This window comes from Empidonax traillii, unplaced genomic scaffold (assembly GCF_003031625.1).
Source record: "Empidonax traillii isolate 1590-97213 ecotype Southwest subspecies unplaced genomic scaffold, ASM303162v1 scaffold30:size3273891, whole genome shotgun sequence".
Taxonomy (NCBI): Eukaryota; Metazoa; Chordata; class Aves; order Passeriformes; family Tyrannidae; genus Empidonax; species Empidonax traillii.
In genome coordinates this window covers 639,881-658,048 of record NW_020955223.1, presented here as the reverse complement: position 1 = coordinate 658,048, position 18,168 = coordinate 639,881, and the positions used below count along the sequence as shown (strand labels likewise).

The window sequence follows — 18,168 nt, the reverse complement described above, 5'->3', positions numbered from 1 at the left end:
AGTGCAGCCCATTTACAACTCCACAATTACGCACTGCAGCATTATCTGTAGAGCTGGGTGTCCTGAGACAAGCTGGATTTGGTTATCAGGGACAATGGAAAGTTCCAGCCACCGCAAGATCTCCACAAGGCATAAAATCAGAGTCAGGGGAAAAAGGAAAGGACTTAATAGCTTCTTGAACCATTACCTTGGCTTCCTTCCCTCTAATTCTTTACTAATGAACACTGAAACGTTACCATTTAGAGTTCTGCTTATCAACAACTCCCCCAGTGGCTCCAGAAGCCTCAGTGGGGCGTGTGCTGGTAACTGCACAAATGTGGCTCAAATGAAAAAAGATTTAAAAGACAGTCAAAACTAGAATGCAGATTTCTTGGATCACAGCACATTTCCATGATAATTTCATGAAATTCATGTACAATATTAAAGTGTCACTTTAAAAGGAAACCAGTTATTAGTAAAGGATAACAGGTGCTTTAAACTATAGTAAGTGTTGACATTTGAAGGAAAGGAAGCATAATCACTTAATGCTTCTCTGACTTTGCATGAAAATTAATATCCACTCCCTGTCAATTCTCACCTCTATTCCACTAAGTGACTGAACAAAAAGAAGTACAAATCCCTTAATGAAAAACCTAATGGATATTGTCAAGGACAAATAAACTAATATGTCAATCAAACTTTAACAGAACTGAAAGATGCAACCATGCCAGAAGACGAAAATGCAATTGCAATTATGTTTTACTTTACTGGAGAATAATAATTGTAAATCTGTTACCTTAGCTAGTAATCAAACTAGTCTTCAGAGTACAAAAATACATATTTAGGTTGTGATGGCTTAAAAAAATGTGAGGCCTCTTTCTGTCTTTCCCCACTCTCCACTCCCTTTCCATTGAAGGAGAGCCCAGGAAAAAGCATTGTGGCAAATCAATTTTTCTTTCTACACACACATACACATCATGTTGTCTAAACTGTTGTCATCTGACAGTACCATGGTTTTAAAAGCTATTCCCTCACCCCAACATTCTTGACTAAAAATAAGCATTTTGATTTTAAGGCTAGTCTGATGTGGGTTTAAGGATCTCATTCCACATGACAGATACCTTGGGCTATGCAATACTTAGATGTCAAAACCCCAACAAGCTCCTTCTTCAAGCATGAGCTATCTAAAAGGTGGTTTTGCAAATTTACCTCTTTCTTCTTCCTTTCTTCTTCCTTCCGTTTCTTTTCTTCTCTTATCTGAGCCAAACGTTGCTTTTTGCGCTCAAGTTCTGCTTTTAAATCACTTTTGTCTGACATTTTGACTCCGCTGGAAACAAAAGTATGGAAATCAAGGTGAAAACAGAATTAAACAGTTTCCCTATTTTCTCAGAAAAAAAAAAAGGTAATTATATTAAAAATGGTGTTTCTAAAATGGCTACAAATATATTTCTATATAAACTCCGGTGCTTGGACTATACTGACATTGTAAAAAATGGAATATTTTCTTGGCAATTTTTATTTCAAGAAATTAGACCAGAATATCACCAAACATGGAATATATTTTCAAATTACCTTTATTAGAAAACTACCTTTGTGAAACAAACCCATTGCTGTTCAAAATAAGGCTTTAATGCTTCTATACACTGAAGCGAAAGTCTTCTGATTTTCATCATCTTTAGAAGCTCTGCCAGACTGTAGAACTCAGATCCACAAACAGATTTCAGTTTTAAGTACGAGAAAAAGATCTGCCCCGAACAGCCCCATGCATCTTAAACAAGTAATAATTTTACTTGCAAAAAGTGGAAATGTGATAGCTTTTGCTTCTGCATGTGCCTTGCATGGCTGCCATGCAGGATTCCCCATTCCACCAGTACAGTCCCAGACAGACCATCAGCTCAGTCACAGTATCCTTCATGCTTTCACCCATCCAACGAGCACTCTCACCAAGCTATGGCCTATCCTGCACAGGAATATGCTTCGCACTCCCAAGGGAAAGCTGGGCCACTCCCCCAAGAAGCTGCAGACAAGGCACGAAACCAGGCAACCCAGTAGATCCGAGCATCTCATTGTTCTGCCAGCAGTCTCCTGTTCATCTTTCCAAGAGGCAGGAAACATGCCTAATACTCCTGATTTGACTGCAGCCACACAAATTTGGCAAAAACATTTCTTCTGAGCTACTGAAAGGCCTCCTCCTCCCTTTAAAACCATTACTCTGTAGGATGTTGGTGTGAAGCCACACATACTCTGTGTTGTAAATCTCCATCAGCCTATGCTGCTGTACGTGAGCCTTGAAAATGAAGGGTAAGGAGATAAAAAGTCACACTATGCAGAGAAAAAGCCAGGTCTTCAAAGAAGATACTATACCAATCTTTTTCCAAAGTTTTAAAACCCCACTAGCGTTGCACAAATTCATAACTTAAGTCACAGATAATTTTCTCATTTTCTAACATCATAATCACTGTAAACTGTAACCTAACTGCACCAATACAGCTTTTCTTATTAGAACTTTATTTCAAAGACAGGTTTGGCTAATACAAACTTTCATGAAAAGAGTTAACTGTGCCTTTCCTATTCACACATTACTGACCACATCCACCGCTGCAACTCAAAATCAATCAGATCAATGGCACTTCCATGTGTACGCAATGGAAGTCTACTGTTCGCTTGATCCATGGGAAATTTAAAATATTAACTCTCTGTTAATATAATGAGAACTCCACCCACATATGCCTGGGTGGGTGGATGACCAGAGAGTAAAACTATATACTAAAAATTACATGACACTTTCACCCATAATGAATTTCTCTGCAGTCATCATCTTCCTCCTTAAAATGATACAAGTATAGTTAGTTCATGATGTAGAAGATATTGCCAACACAATATCACCTGCATGTTAAGTGCAATCTTGGCCCCAAACGCTTTCTTTTCTTTGCAAGCATTTTTCTCTACTAAAAGAACAGAGTAACATTTGGAATCAAACAAGGATACCATTCAGTGAAAAGGACAGGCATAAGAGCAGCATGAGTGATACCAGATGGGTCAGCACAGCTGTATCTGTGTATGAACCATACCATGGATGCTAACATTTCCCAGTCAAACTCCCACCAGCAGGAGTTAAACCAGTCCAGCTCAAACTGCAGCTCACACTGTCACAGATTCTGTGCTTCAGCAGAGTTACCCATGCTGGCAAGGCACCCCGCAGTCCTTTCAAGGCTCAGGGACTCCTGGTTCAATCCACAACAACTAACAGTAAATGGTATAGCTAGAAAAGACATTCAGATGCCAACAAACAGGACCACTGGGTGCACTGGCTGCATATGGAGGACCATAATTTATTTATTCCTCCGTCACTCTCGTCCTATTCACAAAAGTATTGATTTCAACTTGAGAAAATCAAAATTCTTAGAAAAAAACTGCATTTGACATCAAGAGAATTAAGCAGTAGCACCTTAAACAACAATAATCTGTGCCATCAGTTGACGTCACTGAGCTATTTTTTACATGAGAAATGCCTAAAGAAGAAAACAAGCTATTTAATGGCAGTGCAGGTAGCATTTTGCCTACCAATCTGTTCAGGATTTCTGTGTCTCCCTTAGATATGGTTGAAATCCCATTTGAAGTAATTTTCCTAATCTGTTGCACACAATTGAATTCTGATTAAGTTCCTCCTCAGAGCCCTTTGGACTAGATAGAGTTTTTGCATCCTTTTAGTTCTGCAGTTTGGCAAGAGAGAGAGAGAGCTCCTGTTTCTATGCAAAAAATATGCAAATGTGTTTTAAGGCTCCTGACAGAAACCCTGAGGGTTTGGCATCCCTTTCAAGCTGTTTGTCAGATATCAATGAACAGCATTCTAAAAATTCATTCCCTTAAAGTCAGGGAAGCTAACTAGCTTTTCTCCTGATTTAAACATCAATGGTTTAGTGCCTGGCCCTTTCTTTACAATGTTCCAGTCAGGGTGATCAAATCCTATTATACCTTTGCTCTATTTTTAACAAAACAGATCTTACATACAACAAAGACAATGTATTAAATTTCCTTCAAAGAATGTTGCCAGAGCTGAGTTATGTACTTTCATCCTGCATATATTATAGTCATGCCTTAGCCCCCCAGACAGCTTACCAAATTTCAAACTGGCTGTTTACAATTTTAACACAAACTGAACACCACAAGTATGTAACCATCTTTCTCAGATGCCAACAAAACAGTAGCAAGCAAAAAGGCAAGCGTACTTGTCACTTGGTTTGGCACTAACCTTGAGTTAACACTGTATTCATTACTGGGAGCAAATTTCTAATAATTGCCATTCTGAGTGCCAAAAGGCACGCCACATCAAGAGAGATAAAGGCAAACAGTAAACAAGATTTAACATTCTCTGTGCAGAATGACAGCCCGAGGCTTATGCACAACTTAATCTCCAGCCTGCGAGAAGGTACTGGTCAGAGAGAAAGACTAAGGAGCATGTTTTGTAGTGAAGCGATTAAATCCACTTTGTGGGGGAAGGAACATACAGGAGCATGCCCCAAAGTCACCAGTTCCTCTCTAATGATGGTAAAGGGCCCTGGGAGATCTACATTAAGTTCTTGAAATCTCCATTGTAAATGTCTCAGACTGGGTGAGAAGAATATTCTGTCCCAGCAGTTCCTTTTACCTTGTCAGTATATGAAACAAGATACTTGAAAGACCATTTACATTAATCTTAAAATAATAATGATGTTTGCACAAACTTCTCTGCTGTACAGAGCATATGCCAAATTCCTCCACTAAGCTTATCACACAGGTAATAACATCTCATGACTGTTTCACTGGTGACAGCAGCAATAATATAAAGCATGGAAGACGCAAATAGCAGCATTTTACCCTCAACTGCGCTAAAAGCCATGCAAGTACAGGCACAGGCCAATCAAGTTATTACAGTTTTACGATAAACTACAAGGCCTTTATCGATGATCAGTATCATGATATTTGAGTGGATACTTTTTTGAAGCATTTATTTGAGCACTTTAGAGCAGAAACAGCCTCAGGCATTAAGAGGTTTACTAGAATTTCAGCACCAATAAATAGATACTTCCTAGAGTAACAAAACCAGAATTACAGGTACAAAGAGTGGCAAGACATGTACATAGGTTGGGCTAAATATAGGAAAAAATAAGCCCAGAATGCCCAATGTATAATGAATAAAATAAGAAGATAAAGAAAATTATGACAGTGCACACTTCTTAAGTAGAAAAAGAAAAGAACTTATAATATGTCCCTCCTCTTCAAGCCTACTCTTTATATTTCCTAGAACAGCATCTTGTCTGTGTGTTATCACCAAGCTCATCCAAAAAGAAACCTAAGTTTCCAAATCTGGTGGGAGATAAAAAAAGCCTACAGATTTTACTGCTTTTTGGTGTTAGGAGGAGTTTTACAGGCTATTCATTCAGTAGGTTGCACTAGAGTAGAAATTTTCACCACTTCACGAGCCTCAAAGTCTCTTCTGTTTTGTGACTTCCTGTGTTGTCCTTTTCGTTATAATCTCTACTGCAATTACCATAGGGGTTCATTAAACACTGTTACATATGGCATTAGTCATCCTATATACTAATGATAATTGAATCATTATTTTACTTCTCTAAAATAAATAGGCAGCATCTAGTATTTGTAGATGCTGTGCATGTATTATTCATATACCTTCGTAAAGAGTCCAAAACCACAAAATGTCTTTAGCATGATACGCAAAGAATGTTGCAAAATAAAACATATTATTCAGTGATTTTTGGTTTTAAAGAATGAGTTTATAGAGTGGGAGTACTATTACTATTGAAACTACTACATATTAAGTGTTTTACTGGAAAGAAACAATTCATTTCTATAATGTACCATATTTATCTCTACTTGGTACAAATGAGCATCTTCCCTAAAGTTAGGAATATTATACATTTTTGCAAAAGAAAAAATTCCCATGAGATCTACCTATGACTTTTAGAACTGTAAAGTGTGCATGCAAAGTATGAAACTGTACAAAGCAGACAAACTTTGGTCTGCAAGAAACCACAGGGAGTTGCTACCCTACTACAATGCATTGTATTCATTTGAAAATAATGTTTGAAACACACTTCAAATGGGCAAGAGAAGCTAGAATCATCTTCTCAACAGCAATTTTTAAATAAACATGAGTGCCTCTTTTCATCATGCATCAGAATTTGTACTTGACTTCAGCTGAATAACATAAATAGTTTTGCTAAATGGGCATATAAATGTTTACAAGATCACAACAATGGGCAAATATTTGCAGCTGCAAAAACATAGCATTTGCAGCATTTAGAGGAATCTCCTGTGTGATGAATTCAGGAAAACACTAACTAAAATTGGAGAGACTAAAGATTTTTTTCTATATAACCTTGAGGCAAAACAGTCAAGCTTTTTACACTGCATCTGTGTATTTATCTATAAATAAAAATGGTTGTCAAGTGTTAGATTTCAGGGAATGGATCATTTTTATCCTTCAGCTTCTGAACATTTCTAGCAGATGGTTAAAGGTCTTGTACTGTGTTCTATAAAGGTTTACAAATCGCAAGCATCCAGAGATTTGGTTCTGTGTTTCCTCCTGGTTGCTATGCAACAGGTCAGCACATCTCTAGCCTATTTATTTTGAAGCTGACAGGGCATAAGATATGTATCCACAACTGCTCCATTATACATCTCCTACAATTTATTACCATTTAATCTTTACACTCTTGTTCTTCCATAATGGCCCTACTACAAAATTAACTCAGCTTCAGCAGAATTGTAGGGTCCTCACAAAGCAGCATATGAGCAAAGCTCTACAACTTCCCATTCTTCCAGCACCAGGAGTAGTGTCAATAAAGCAACACCGTCTTATCTTCCAAGTCTCTCATTAGTGTCTTAAATTTATCATGATCTTTTCAATTCTGACAAGCATAGTGCCATGGAAGATCCATCAAGATTGAACTTAACAAGCTGCTGGCAACAACTCACTGGAGATGACTAATAAACACACAACATTCCATGTAGGAGTAGAACGTGCTTATGGACTAGACACTAACAGGTCACACTAGTAACTGCTGCACATCTTCCTCCAAACACACTCCCTTTATATTGTGTTCCATAGAACTGATTGCACTTATCACCCCAAAGAAAACTGGTTAAATAGGTCTTTTCATGTGTCTTGGATTTTTCCTCCATGAGCATTAATGAGCACAGTTATAACTGTACAGTTATCTCAGATGTGCTGCTGGGAGGTGATTTGCAATGATGCAGCCAATACTGATTTGTACTTCCTGGGGATCTGACTCAGGAATTGTGCCCGTTATGAAGAGAGTACGTTTTTAACATAAGAACCAACTGCATGCCTGACAACATTTAGATCTGTAGAATAGAAGAATTCTTAGTATTGTAGGTCCCTTCCCTCTCTATCAGTTTCTGTTTCTGTTATCTTATACTCTTCAGCTGCAGTAAGAGGCATACGTGGCTCTGTATATGGCTGGGACTCTACTTAAAAAATTTCCAAATCTTTATGACCCTACATTCCCCATACATTACCCAGTCTTTCTCCCTGCACTGTGAATTTCCCAGCTTGCTTCAGAGATGAACTGCAGGATGAATAGATCGAGAGCAGCCCTGCCGAGAAGGACTTGAGGGTGATGGTGGGTGAAAAGCTGGACATGACCCGGCAATGTGCACCTGCAGCCCAGAAAGCCAATTATATCTTGGGCTGCATCAAAAGCAGTGCAGCCATCAGATCAAGAGAGGTGATTCTGCCCCTCTTCTCTTCTCTACTCTGATGAGACCCCACCTCAAGTACTGCATCCAGCTCTGGGAGGACATGGACCTGTTGGAGCAGATCTAAAGGAGGGCCATCAAATAGATTAGAGAGATGAAGCACCTCTCCTGTCAGGAAAGTTTGAGAGAACTGGGATTGTTCAGCCTGGAACACAAAAAGTTTCAGGGTGATCTAATAGCAGCCTTCCAGTCCCTGAAGGGATCCCACAAGAAAGAGGGAAAGGTTGTAGTCAGGTGAGGATTGGTCTCTTCTCCCAGGCAACCAGCAATAGGACAATAGAATGCAGTCTTGAACTACACCAGGGGAGATTTAGGCTGGAAGTTAGGAAGAAGTTCTTCACAGAAAGGGTGACTGGGCATTGGAATGGGCTGCTCAGGGAGATGGTGGATTCACTGTCCCTGCAGGTGTTTAAGAAAAGACTGGACGTGGCACCGAGTGCCATTTTCTAGTTCACAAGGTGGTATTAGGTCACAGGTTGGACTCAATGATTGCAGAGGTCTTTTCCAAACTAATTGATTCTGTGATTCTGTGACTTTTTACAAGAGTATGTAGTGATAGGAAAAGGGGGAACAGATTCAAACTGAAAGAGTTTCCTAGATATTAACAAAAAATTCTTTGCTGTGACGGTGGTGAGGCACTGGAATAGGCTGCACAAAGAACTTCTGGATGCCCAGTCCCTGGAAGTATTTAAGGCCAGTCTGGATGGAGCTCTGAGCTGAAAACTGAAAGTGTGAAAAGTGCCTGTCCATGGCAGGGGGGTTGGAAATAGATGATCTCTAAGGTCCCTTCCAAGCCTGGCTATTCTATGATTCTATGACCTAGCAAGATAGTTTAAAAATGTTTTCTGACATTAAAAGAAAACCAAATTCAAGCTATAAATTGATAAGATGTTAGAGATGGATAATGTGAGAGACATGACAATCTAATTCTCAAGCTGCAGGTCACTTATCTAGAAGACAAAAAGAGACTTTTTTCACATTTTTTACTTTGACTTTTTTGGTATGTACTTCTCTTATAATACTCAGATTTTGATGGTATCTTCTGCTAGCATGGATATGACCACTTCTTCAAACCTGTATAAAATATCTGGTTCATCCTAACAGTACCAAAGTCCTCCCCAAGAGTATATTTAATGACTTACTAAAACCTAACATAAAATTTTGCTTCAAGATGCCTGCTAGTCTCTCCTGAAGTGGAACAAAGACTCATTTTCTCCAGCCTGCAAACATTTCAGACATTAAAACGCATACTTCCACTCCTTATGGGGGGTAAAACTGACCCTCTGACTTTTCCACCCTCCTCCTGAGATAACCCTAGGGGTACATGGCAACCAAACTGATACTTAAAGCCATTTACCCAAACATGAAAAATGCATGCTCTAGTGTCTGCATCTTAACCCAGTTATGACAACTGCCAGAGAGACATCAAAGAACGAGCTATGCTGCCAAAACACAGGTTTTGCTGGAAGACTTACCCAGATACTGTTTCTTTCTTATAACAAAATATGCTTTGCTTTGCCACTGATGTTTGTAAGGATGTAACTAGGTTAAAAATATTACACATTTATTTCATCTCTGAAGTCAACACACCTAAAAATTTAGAAAGGAGCAAAGAGTCCTGGATGTAAGAAATACACAGAGAGTGCTCAAAAAGTAGAATAAACAACACCACCATTCCTTTTGTACTTCCCAGGGCTTATTTGGCTGCACTAACAAAGCCAGATGAGTGCTCAGAGCCTGCCTTAACCAATCATTCCTGTTGATCCACAGAAGAGAAAAAAGAGATGTCCAGATAAAAAGGTAAGATAATAAATGCAGAATGTCTAACAGCATAATTTAAAGGACTTCTGCAAAGAATTTGAACATGAGAAAGGACTGAGAACCAAGAAACCTATGTCTTCCATTTATCTTTTCTGTGATTAAAGTATTCCACACAAAAAGGAGAAGCATGTTCTGGGGGGCTTTTTGTTTGTTTGTGGGTTTTCTGGGGGGGTTGGGGTGGGGTTTTTTTATCTTGAGAAGATTAAAACCCACATCCCTAGGGTGACTGTTGGCTAATGGGTGAGAAAGACTAGAGAAATGGAGATTGCATTCTTAACCATTGGAGATTTTTCTATTAATTTCTTTTCTATTAATTTCTTTCTACAAAGATTCATTGGACCAGAAGAAGCAGATGCAAGAAAGGAAACATTAGTCCCTAGCAGAGGCCCCTGGGTTCTAGCCTTTGTTTCAGGGTTAGTTTATATTATACACAGTGACTGTTTAGTTTACAGTACAATGCTGTATTTCGTATCTGGAGACGAAGACTCCTCTTTCTTTGAGTGTTTGAAGCAAGGTGCTGAAGAGTCCTCTCTCTTTCTCCCACATGCTCTGTCACACCCAAAGAAAGTTTAATACTTTGGACTTACGTGGAGCAGCTTCAGTGGGAAAGACTGGGAAGGTGCCTACTGCAGAGGACACATAGCTTGCTGGTTAGAGCACAGATGAAGGCAAATATCTCTTTAAGCAAAAGCAAAAATTACCTGAGACTTCTCTGCCTTAGGTGGGTCCCATTAAAAAATCAGGGTGCAGTAAAAGCAGATGTTGTCAGCTGCAGCTCAGCATGGAGCACACAGTCTGACAGATGGGCTCAAGGAACACAAACTAGATGGAGCAGCCCAGGAGATTCATCCAGGCTGTTGAGTCTGAGGGTTCAAGAAGCAGAACTCTAAGGTGAAAAAGGGAGTTTTTAAACATTGCCTTTACTTCAAGAGCTAGGTGACAGCCAAGCTGATTTTTGGGGAATGCAAATTGGGTTTCTGTTTCTATACTATTTCGTCAGTTTAGATGTAGCTGAGCTTCCCAGGCAACATAAGAACTTCCAGACTGGGGAATTCAGGTATGTGCCCCAGGCATATCCCATGCACTTCAAGCGCAGCCTCCTACCAAGGCAAGGCTGGCTCCACATGAGCTCTTCTCTCCCACACGAGCACATAACTCTCAAGGGCCCTGGCTTCCACTGAAAAGAAGCTGGGCAAATGGGCTGATTGAGAGTAGAAGCAAACACATGCCCAGCCTAAATGATGGGGCAATCACATCTCTGGAGCTGCACACTGTAGGACTCCTCCAGAAGTAACCCTCAGTGCATGATTCACTGTGCCAGGACCTTGGTTCCAGAATTTGAGACCAGGACACGAGTTAGAGGCCACTAGCTCTCTTCAAATGAAGAACATTTACTTTTGGATAATAAGTCAATGTTTACTAGTGGTTCTCAAAATATTGGACCACTGAAGGTTCACAAGGCAATCAGAAACTGTCCATGTCTGATTTCCAGCCTTATCAAGCTGTAAAATGTATGGGCTTACTGGTTTCAACCAGTAAGCTGGAACTTAGTCTTGAGGACTACAAGCTGAACAAAGTTAAAAATTGTCTACAAATCATTGTAATATCACAAGAGAGAACTGGGGAGAACACAGGCACGTAATAGTTAGCCCTTTAGCAAAATCAGACCTTACATGATATGAGAAAGCACAGTAGTCTTATTGCTTTAGGTATATATATACACAGTACCTTCAGATAAATAACACAAAAAATGGGAGGCCACTGACTTTAATTATGCTTACCCCTAATTAATCACTTAGTTTAGTGAGATCAGAAACTTTCTTAGGAAAAACTTAATCAAACTTTACTAAATCAATGCTGAGGAGGCATAATCTTCATTTAAAGACTTCAAAATCAATACTAGTATTGAGTAACATTAATACTGCATTCCATTATAATTTTGTTTGAAAAGACTCATATATTTGTTTGTCAGTGTGGTAGTAGATAGTTTTTTACTTCCCTGTCCCAAGTTATTGATAAGTAAACAATAACACCTGATAAGTGTTATGCACATAAATTAAGGGCTACTGTAAAAGGTAGGGAGATTATCAGTAATAAGGCTGCAACATGGATTTTTTTCCATTTTAACACCTTCCAGAGAATATAATTTACTGTCATCTTTTCATTTCTATGATTTAAACATATGGGGAAAAATTCTAAAGCTTTTTCGTTTATAATTATCAGATAAAATAGTACCGAATTTTCACAGGGTATTTTTAATGTATTTGCAGAGGTCCTTAAAGGCTGAGAAACTGGACTTTCTCACATTTTCTTGCTATTCAACTTTCTGTGAAAGAGAAAATATTGTGGGAAATAATGGGACAGTTTTCCCACGGGCTCTTTCAGTACAAAGAGAGAATGGCATCACTGTTTTTTTTTTATTTTGTTTCCAGTACAATACCCTCCTATTCCATCAGCACAATTTTTGTTGTATTATTATTACTACTATGGAGATAGTGAAAGACAAGCATACAACATTCGCAGGCTTTGCCAAGTGCAGCAGATTACATACATGAATAGCTAACTGCACACTAGGGGGTATGATTTAGGTCAGATTTCTTGTTTCATTGCAAAAGGTTATAGATTTTGAAGCCAGTCATTGTTTAATGCACCACACAGTTTACAGTCATAGGTATATATAATCTGAATTATCCTGTCTCAGTTTTTGCAGGAGTAATTTGTGTTCCTAGGCAATGAAGACCAGCAGAAGTTGATAGTCTGTAACAAAGTGCTGTGAGTGTACAACAAAGCTCTATGAGCAGTTAGAGCTAAAAAGGACAAAGAAAATAAGACTTCATTTAGAGGCAAACTGAGAGAGCTGAAATACTGCAGGGACTATGATACAAACAACCTTCTGGTTCAGCAATTGCTCAAAATGTAACTCAAAACAAACTGATGAAAAAAACAACATCATACGACTTTGAATAATGTGATTAATGAAAACTGTGAATCTTTTATATTACTTAAAGAGAAGATAAACATGTATTATGAGACAAGTCACATGAGTTTAGATAGTCCCACAACTTTGTGCTGTGAGAATCTGAGAAGAAATTGTTTTAAATGCTGAGTGTCAGTGGAACAGCCCTTAAACTAGGACAGACAGGTTTAAATATAAGGAACCATATTAGATGCAGTCTGGGTTTGGTTTGGTTTTTTTAAAGTGACCCTGTTTTGCTAAATATTTTAATTTCTGAAAATACACAATAGCAATCATTTGAAATGTCTTTGCCCCAATTACCAAGTGACCTGGTAACCACTCCGATCCTAACAGTGGTGGCCTAATGTGCAAAACACGAAACAAGGGCATGCCTTGAATAGCAGGGATTTAATACCACTGTCTATGCCCTTTAAAAGCTAAGATCTGTGTTAATGGATACAGAACGAAAGGGGTGAACAGTTTAAAGCAAGAGAAATCCATATTTTCTCTGCATGTGGTCTAAGACCTACAGTGATTAACTTTCAACACTAACATAGCATATCATAGCAAAGATTTTTCTGTCAAATTCAGCCTGAAAATATTATAATCAAGCAAGGCTTGGATATAGTGATATAAACAGATAAAAAATATAACCTCCACTAAACTTATTTATATTTAATCATAGTAGGTAGTTTTGTGTCTTTGCCCTATTATAACTCCTCATTTTTGAACACAAAACACACTGTATCTTTCTGCTGGGCTGAAGTGAAAGATTAGTAACTGAGGAGAAGGATTTAGAATTATTTGTACCACACCACTGATGGAGGGAGAAAAGAGCAAGGAACCAAAACCAGTTCCATGCCAGGGAGAGAAGACAAGTATTGAGGAAAAGAGAAAAGGAGTGATAGCAAGAGGGAAAAGAAATGTAAAGAAAAGATATCACTGAAAACAAAAAGTTATGTCCTTAAAAGATTCCCTCTGTAATTGTTTTCTGCTGAGTGGCAGTAAATGAGCCTTCTCCCTCTGTCAAATTATTCATTAATTATTCTAGGACCAAGCAGGGACAGTCAGCCAGCACCTGAGAAACTGCAGGTGTAGAACTGCTCCGGAAGGGCTCCCAGGAGGTTTGCTGCTCAGATTGATGTAACCTGTCTCTCTGGATAAGGCAAGCTGATCCAAATGCATGAGAGCAGCATTAAATATAAAAATAGGATAAGTACTTTTGCTGTAAGATTAATAGCCAAAAATCACAAAAGTCATCTAAGCAGTGATTATTCATCAGGTAGCACAGATGTCTGCACCCAGGTCAGTGCAGAAGTTGTACAGGACCTCATCCAAAGTCTTTTAAGTCAATGAAGACTTTCATTGCCTTCAACAGAGTATGGAGATGCATTGTGGCTCTCAGTGTACATAGCTGACTTCTGCCATCACTCTAGAGGCTAGTTTCACCACCAGAGAAGTCACAGAGAAACTCCTATGGACTTACGGTGTGCTACCCACAAAAGGCTTCAAGAACTGTCATTCCTGCTTCATGCCTCCTCCATGCAGCACTGAACTCCCAGATACTCATCAGAACACTTTTGCCTCAAAAGGGGAGGACAAAAAGTGCTGATGAAGCACAGTGAAAAAAAAAAAAAAAAAAAGTGGGGTTTTTATTTTAAACTTAGGAAGAGATGGTACATCACCTGTCACAGATGATCAGAAGTATCTTGTATCTATAAGATCTGCCAGCTTACACATCAGTCTGCTTCACGGCTTCCTGCAGCTCCTGCCATCTGCCTGGAAGTAGCCATTTCCCCAAAAAGCTGGCAAGTTGATGCCACGTAAAATGAACAGTATTGGTGGAACAAGCTCATGTATACTGCCTTATTTTGAACGCTTGCAGATGGCCAAGTGAACAACAGCTCCCAATATCATCTCTAACTAAAAAGGGCTATCAGTGTTTTAGATAGATAATTACCAAGTAGCTAAAGGGACATATTGCATCTATCTGAGATTTAGTCTGAGCCAGGGTCTCAGGCTGCCACTACAGCTTTTCAGACACTTCTTTCACATTTTTTTCAAATTTTCTGTTTGTTAAGCAGTATCATTCCTGCATTTTCATTTCTGCCTGCTTACATATGTCAGCTGAGGGGACAACCATTCAATCCCTCATCCAGAAAGCAAGGCCCCTCATGGACACATAAACATGTGCTCACCTGTATGACTTGTGTTGCTCAGATGACAAAAATAAACTGCACTGGCAAAAGCACAGCTTTACTAGCACAGGTTGCATCTGTACTAAGGGCACTTTGCCAGCATACTCCATTGGTATTTCATCTGGAAAATGTCCCTTTAAATGCAGATTATATCTACAGACACTATTTCACTTCAAGTTTTTAAAATAAAAATCTGAAAGTATCAAACGAGCATTGCACTGAGAGATCAAGATATCTGGCTATGGCTGCAGGAAGCCTGAGACCACATCTCTGCAGATATGAATTTCCACAGGCACCTTAGAGAGGATTTCAGTGTTACCTCCTACCAACTTCCATGAAAATAAAAGCTCACAGGTGGGACAGGGAAGATCATTCTATTAACATTCCACTACCACCTCCAAGTAGCAACTCATTTTGGCACTGGGCATCAGTGACTCTGAAAGATTACTAATTACTACTTCTGTTCTTGGTCAAACCAAGCCCAAGGAGCTCAACAAGGCACTCAAGGCATAGCCCTTTTTAATAAGCCTGAGTAGTCCTAGAGAGGAATTGTGAGCATACTTTAAACCTCTGTGAGCAGAAGTTAAGTTTGAGGAGCTGAAAGATACCACACGATTATCTGAATCATTAGTAGGAGTCGGTGAAGCTTTGAAAAACAACAATGCCTTATGTTTTTCTATTTCAATCCCTTATCTTTTTTCCTTCCAGTCCATTTCGCATCATTGTCGAATATTCTGCAATGGTGGGACCCACTCCATCCAGCTCTACCTAGTATTCCCCCTCTGTCTTCTGGCAGATTGGAAAACAGATGGCAGCAAGGAATGACTCTTGAAACCTGTCTTATAAAAGAAAAGAAGACCAAGAGACTTGATCTGTTAATTTACTTGAAAATAAAACAGGTAAGTTCTTGTGCATCATTTGGAGTACCTACACTGAAAACAGCTGCTAAAGCAAAGCTTTTATCTGTGAGAGGCATAACAGGAACCAGAAACCTGTAGCTGGAAAAATACAAATGCATTTCAATAATGAAAAAAATAGCAACTGAAAGGCATCACAAAGGAGGGCAGCTCACTGCCCTTCCTCCTATAGAAAGAGCTGGAAGGTCAGCTTCTTAATTTAAGATCTTCAGGGTACAAAAGAATACTTCCCTGACTATTTTTTGAGTAGCCAGATTTCCAAACTCCCAGTAACCACTGCACGTGTAGGGTGTGGTTTATTGCTACTCCTTTAAAGATTCCTGACTTAAAGGAATAAGATAAGGCAGCACTGCAGTTAGTGCATTTTTAGGGTAGACTAATTTGAAGCAGAAATGCTTAGAGCTAGGAGAAATCTAGCTAATCCAACTCTAAACAATCTCTTGGATCTCCGCATACCTGGCCCTGAGAAGTCTTACACATTCAAAGGAAGACGATATCAAGTTCCAATCCTCAAAATAATCTGTTCACAAAGAAGGTAGAGAAGGAGTAACACATTTTTTGTGTTCGTGGTCTGTCAGTGGATGATTTGGGGAAAAGAAAATAAAGCAGAGGATGGTTACCAGAGTGAGCACTCCCATGGGGAGAAAACCTGGATGTAGCCACAAGGTTTGCAAGAACCTCATTCTTGCAAAGAAATGCTACAGAGAAATTACAGAAGGAATTTTACCTGCCTTCCCCAAATGTGGAGAATGTTCCTAGAGATGCCCTTTTGAATGAAAGTAAAAAAATAAAAAGCATCAGGATAGAAAATATGTAACTTTTGCCTATTAACTTAGCAAGAACAAATGAGGGACTTTAACGAAGTACATTGGTAGCGACAGAAATTAAATTCCTCAGTGGCTCTGGTAGCACCACCTATCAGGATAGAGATGGTCCTGGGATTTGGATTTCCATTCTGAAACAGGTTTTGCAGTCCTGTGCTTCATGATATTTAGAGCCATTTCAGATGTAACTTAATGTCCTCATGCAGAACCAAAGCACTGACAAAACCCTGTGTATGTCACGGAAAATTACCAGGTGCCAAAGTAACATGCCAACTTTGTATCAGGTCTTTCCATCTCATCACCCCTATACTCACAGGTTAGATCACTTTGTCTGCTGAGACTCCCTATTTTATATTCATTTATAGTTGAAATTTGTATTTTCAATGGCAATAGAGACAGAAAAGCGAATTTTGTTCCAGTCAGTAATTCAAGGGCTTTGTCTAGGAAATATCTGGGGTCTTATGCTCTCTGCTGACCCTGAGGGATTCCCGGGATGATGTAACTGCAATAACATCCTTTTGAAAATCAATTTCAATGGACTATCGGTGAAAAAAGGCCTCTGACTGACTCCCTTCTTCTCTCACCCTTTTAGGAAATTACCTTAGGAAGCAAAAAAGATCTATTTACTTTCCGCTGTCGTCGTGGACTTGAATAAACCCGCTACTGCTTACGCTGTGCAAAAAAATTACAGATGGAAAACTTTTACCACCCCGTTTTGCTTTAAGCTGCTCAGCGCTGAGCCACCAGCCGGGAACCTGCGGCGGCCACTCGCGGCCGGGGCCGGGAGGCGCCCCAGGGACCGGAGCAGGTGCCGCCGAGGCCGGCGGAGCTCGCTCCCCGCAGCTCTCCCCGCAGAGGAGCCGCCGGGGTGGCAGAGCCAGAGCCCACCCGCGGCGAGGGCCGGGCGGTCCTTGCGGGCAGCCAGGGATGCCGCTCTCCCCGCCGGGCCGCCCGCCGGGCTCTGCGGTCGCTGAGCATCCCGAGGAGCGAACCCCGCCCGGCCCCTCCGCGGCCACCGCCGGGCCCCAAGGGCAGCCCCCGCTCGCCCCTCCGCCGCGTCCCGGCCCCGCCACCCCCGCTGGTGCCTCACCTCCGCCGGCGCCCGGGAGATGTGGAGGTGCTCCCGGCGCCCAGCAGCCCTCACCGAGCCCTGGCCACCGGGGGAGCGGAGGGATGCCTCGATGACCGAACGGCTGAGGCCGGCAGCTGAGCCGTGCTGAGCCGAGCTGTGCCGTGCCGTGCCGTGCCGTGCCGCCCGCCGCTGCAGTAGGACCGCCGCCGCCGACTGAATGTGCTGTCTCACGCTGGACAGGCTCCTCCCGAGAGCTGCTGCTGCCGCCTTCCTCCTCCCGCCTCCTCCTCCTCCTCCGCCGCCAGCGCGTCCCCGGCAGCGACACCCCCGCCACCCCCGGCGGCCCAGGGGCGGGGCCGCGGGGGGCCCGGGGCAGGTGGAGGTGGAGGGGCCCTGGGGGAGAGGTCCCCCTGCCTGCCCCCAGCAGCTCCGGCCTGAGGTGGGCTCGGTCCCCTCGCTGTCACCCCCACAGTGGCGCAGGCTTTTCCTCTGTAGCCCGCCTGTCAGTCCAACACCGGCTTCACCGTCAGCCCCACGACAGCCGAGGCAGCATCCACCGCCACCTCCTCAGCATCCCTGCCGTCATTCTCATAGCAGCAGCAGCTGACAGTCCCGCAAC

The 18,168-nt window shown here is 41.1% G+C and overlaps 1 protein-coding gene across 4 annotated transcripts in view; it reads right to left on the bottom strand.

Moving 5' to 3' along the window:
* The window catches only part of DYNC1I1 (dynein cytoplasmic 1 intermediate chain 1), a 183,360-nt gene extending 165,543 nt beyond the window's left edge, over positions 1 to 17,817 (bottom strand). For 2 of the 4 annotated variants that reach the window (XM_027910821.1, XM_027910828.1), the window contains exons 1-2: positions 17,568 to 17,815; positions 1,189 to 1,306 (exon numbers count right to left, since the gene is read on the bottom strand). In XM_027910821.1, the coding sequence (XP_027766622.1) occupies positions 1,189 to 1,296 (108 nt within the window). In that variant the 5' untranslated portion in view covers positions 1,297 to 1,306; positions 17,568 to 17,815. Of the gene's footprint in view, positions 1 to 1,188; positions 1,307 to 17,567 lie in introns of all 4 variants that reach the window. The other 2 variants (XM_027910809.1, XM_027910815.1) reach the window with 2 other exon arrangements.
* Positions 17,818 to 18,168: the final 351 nt, after the last annotated feature.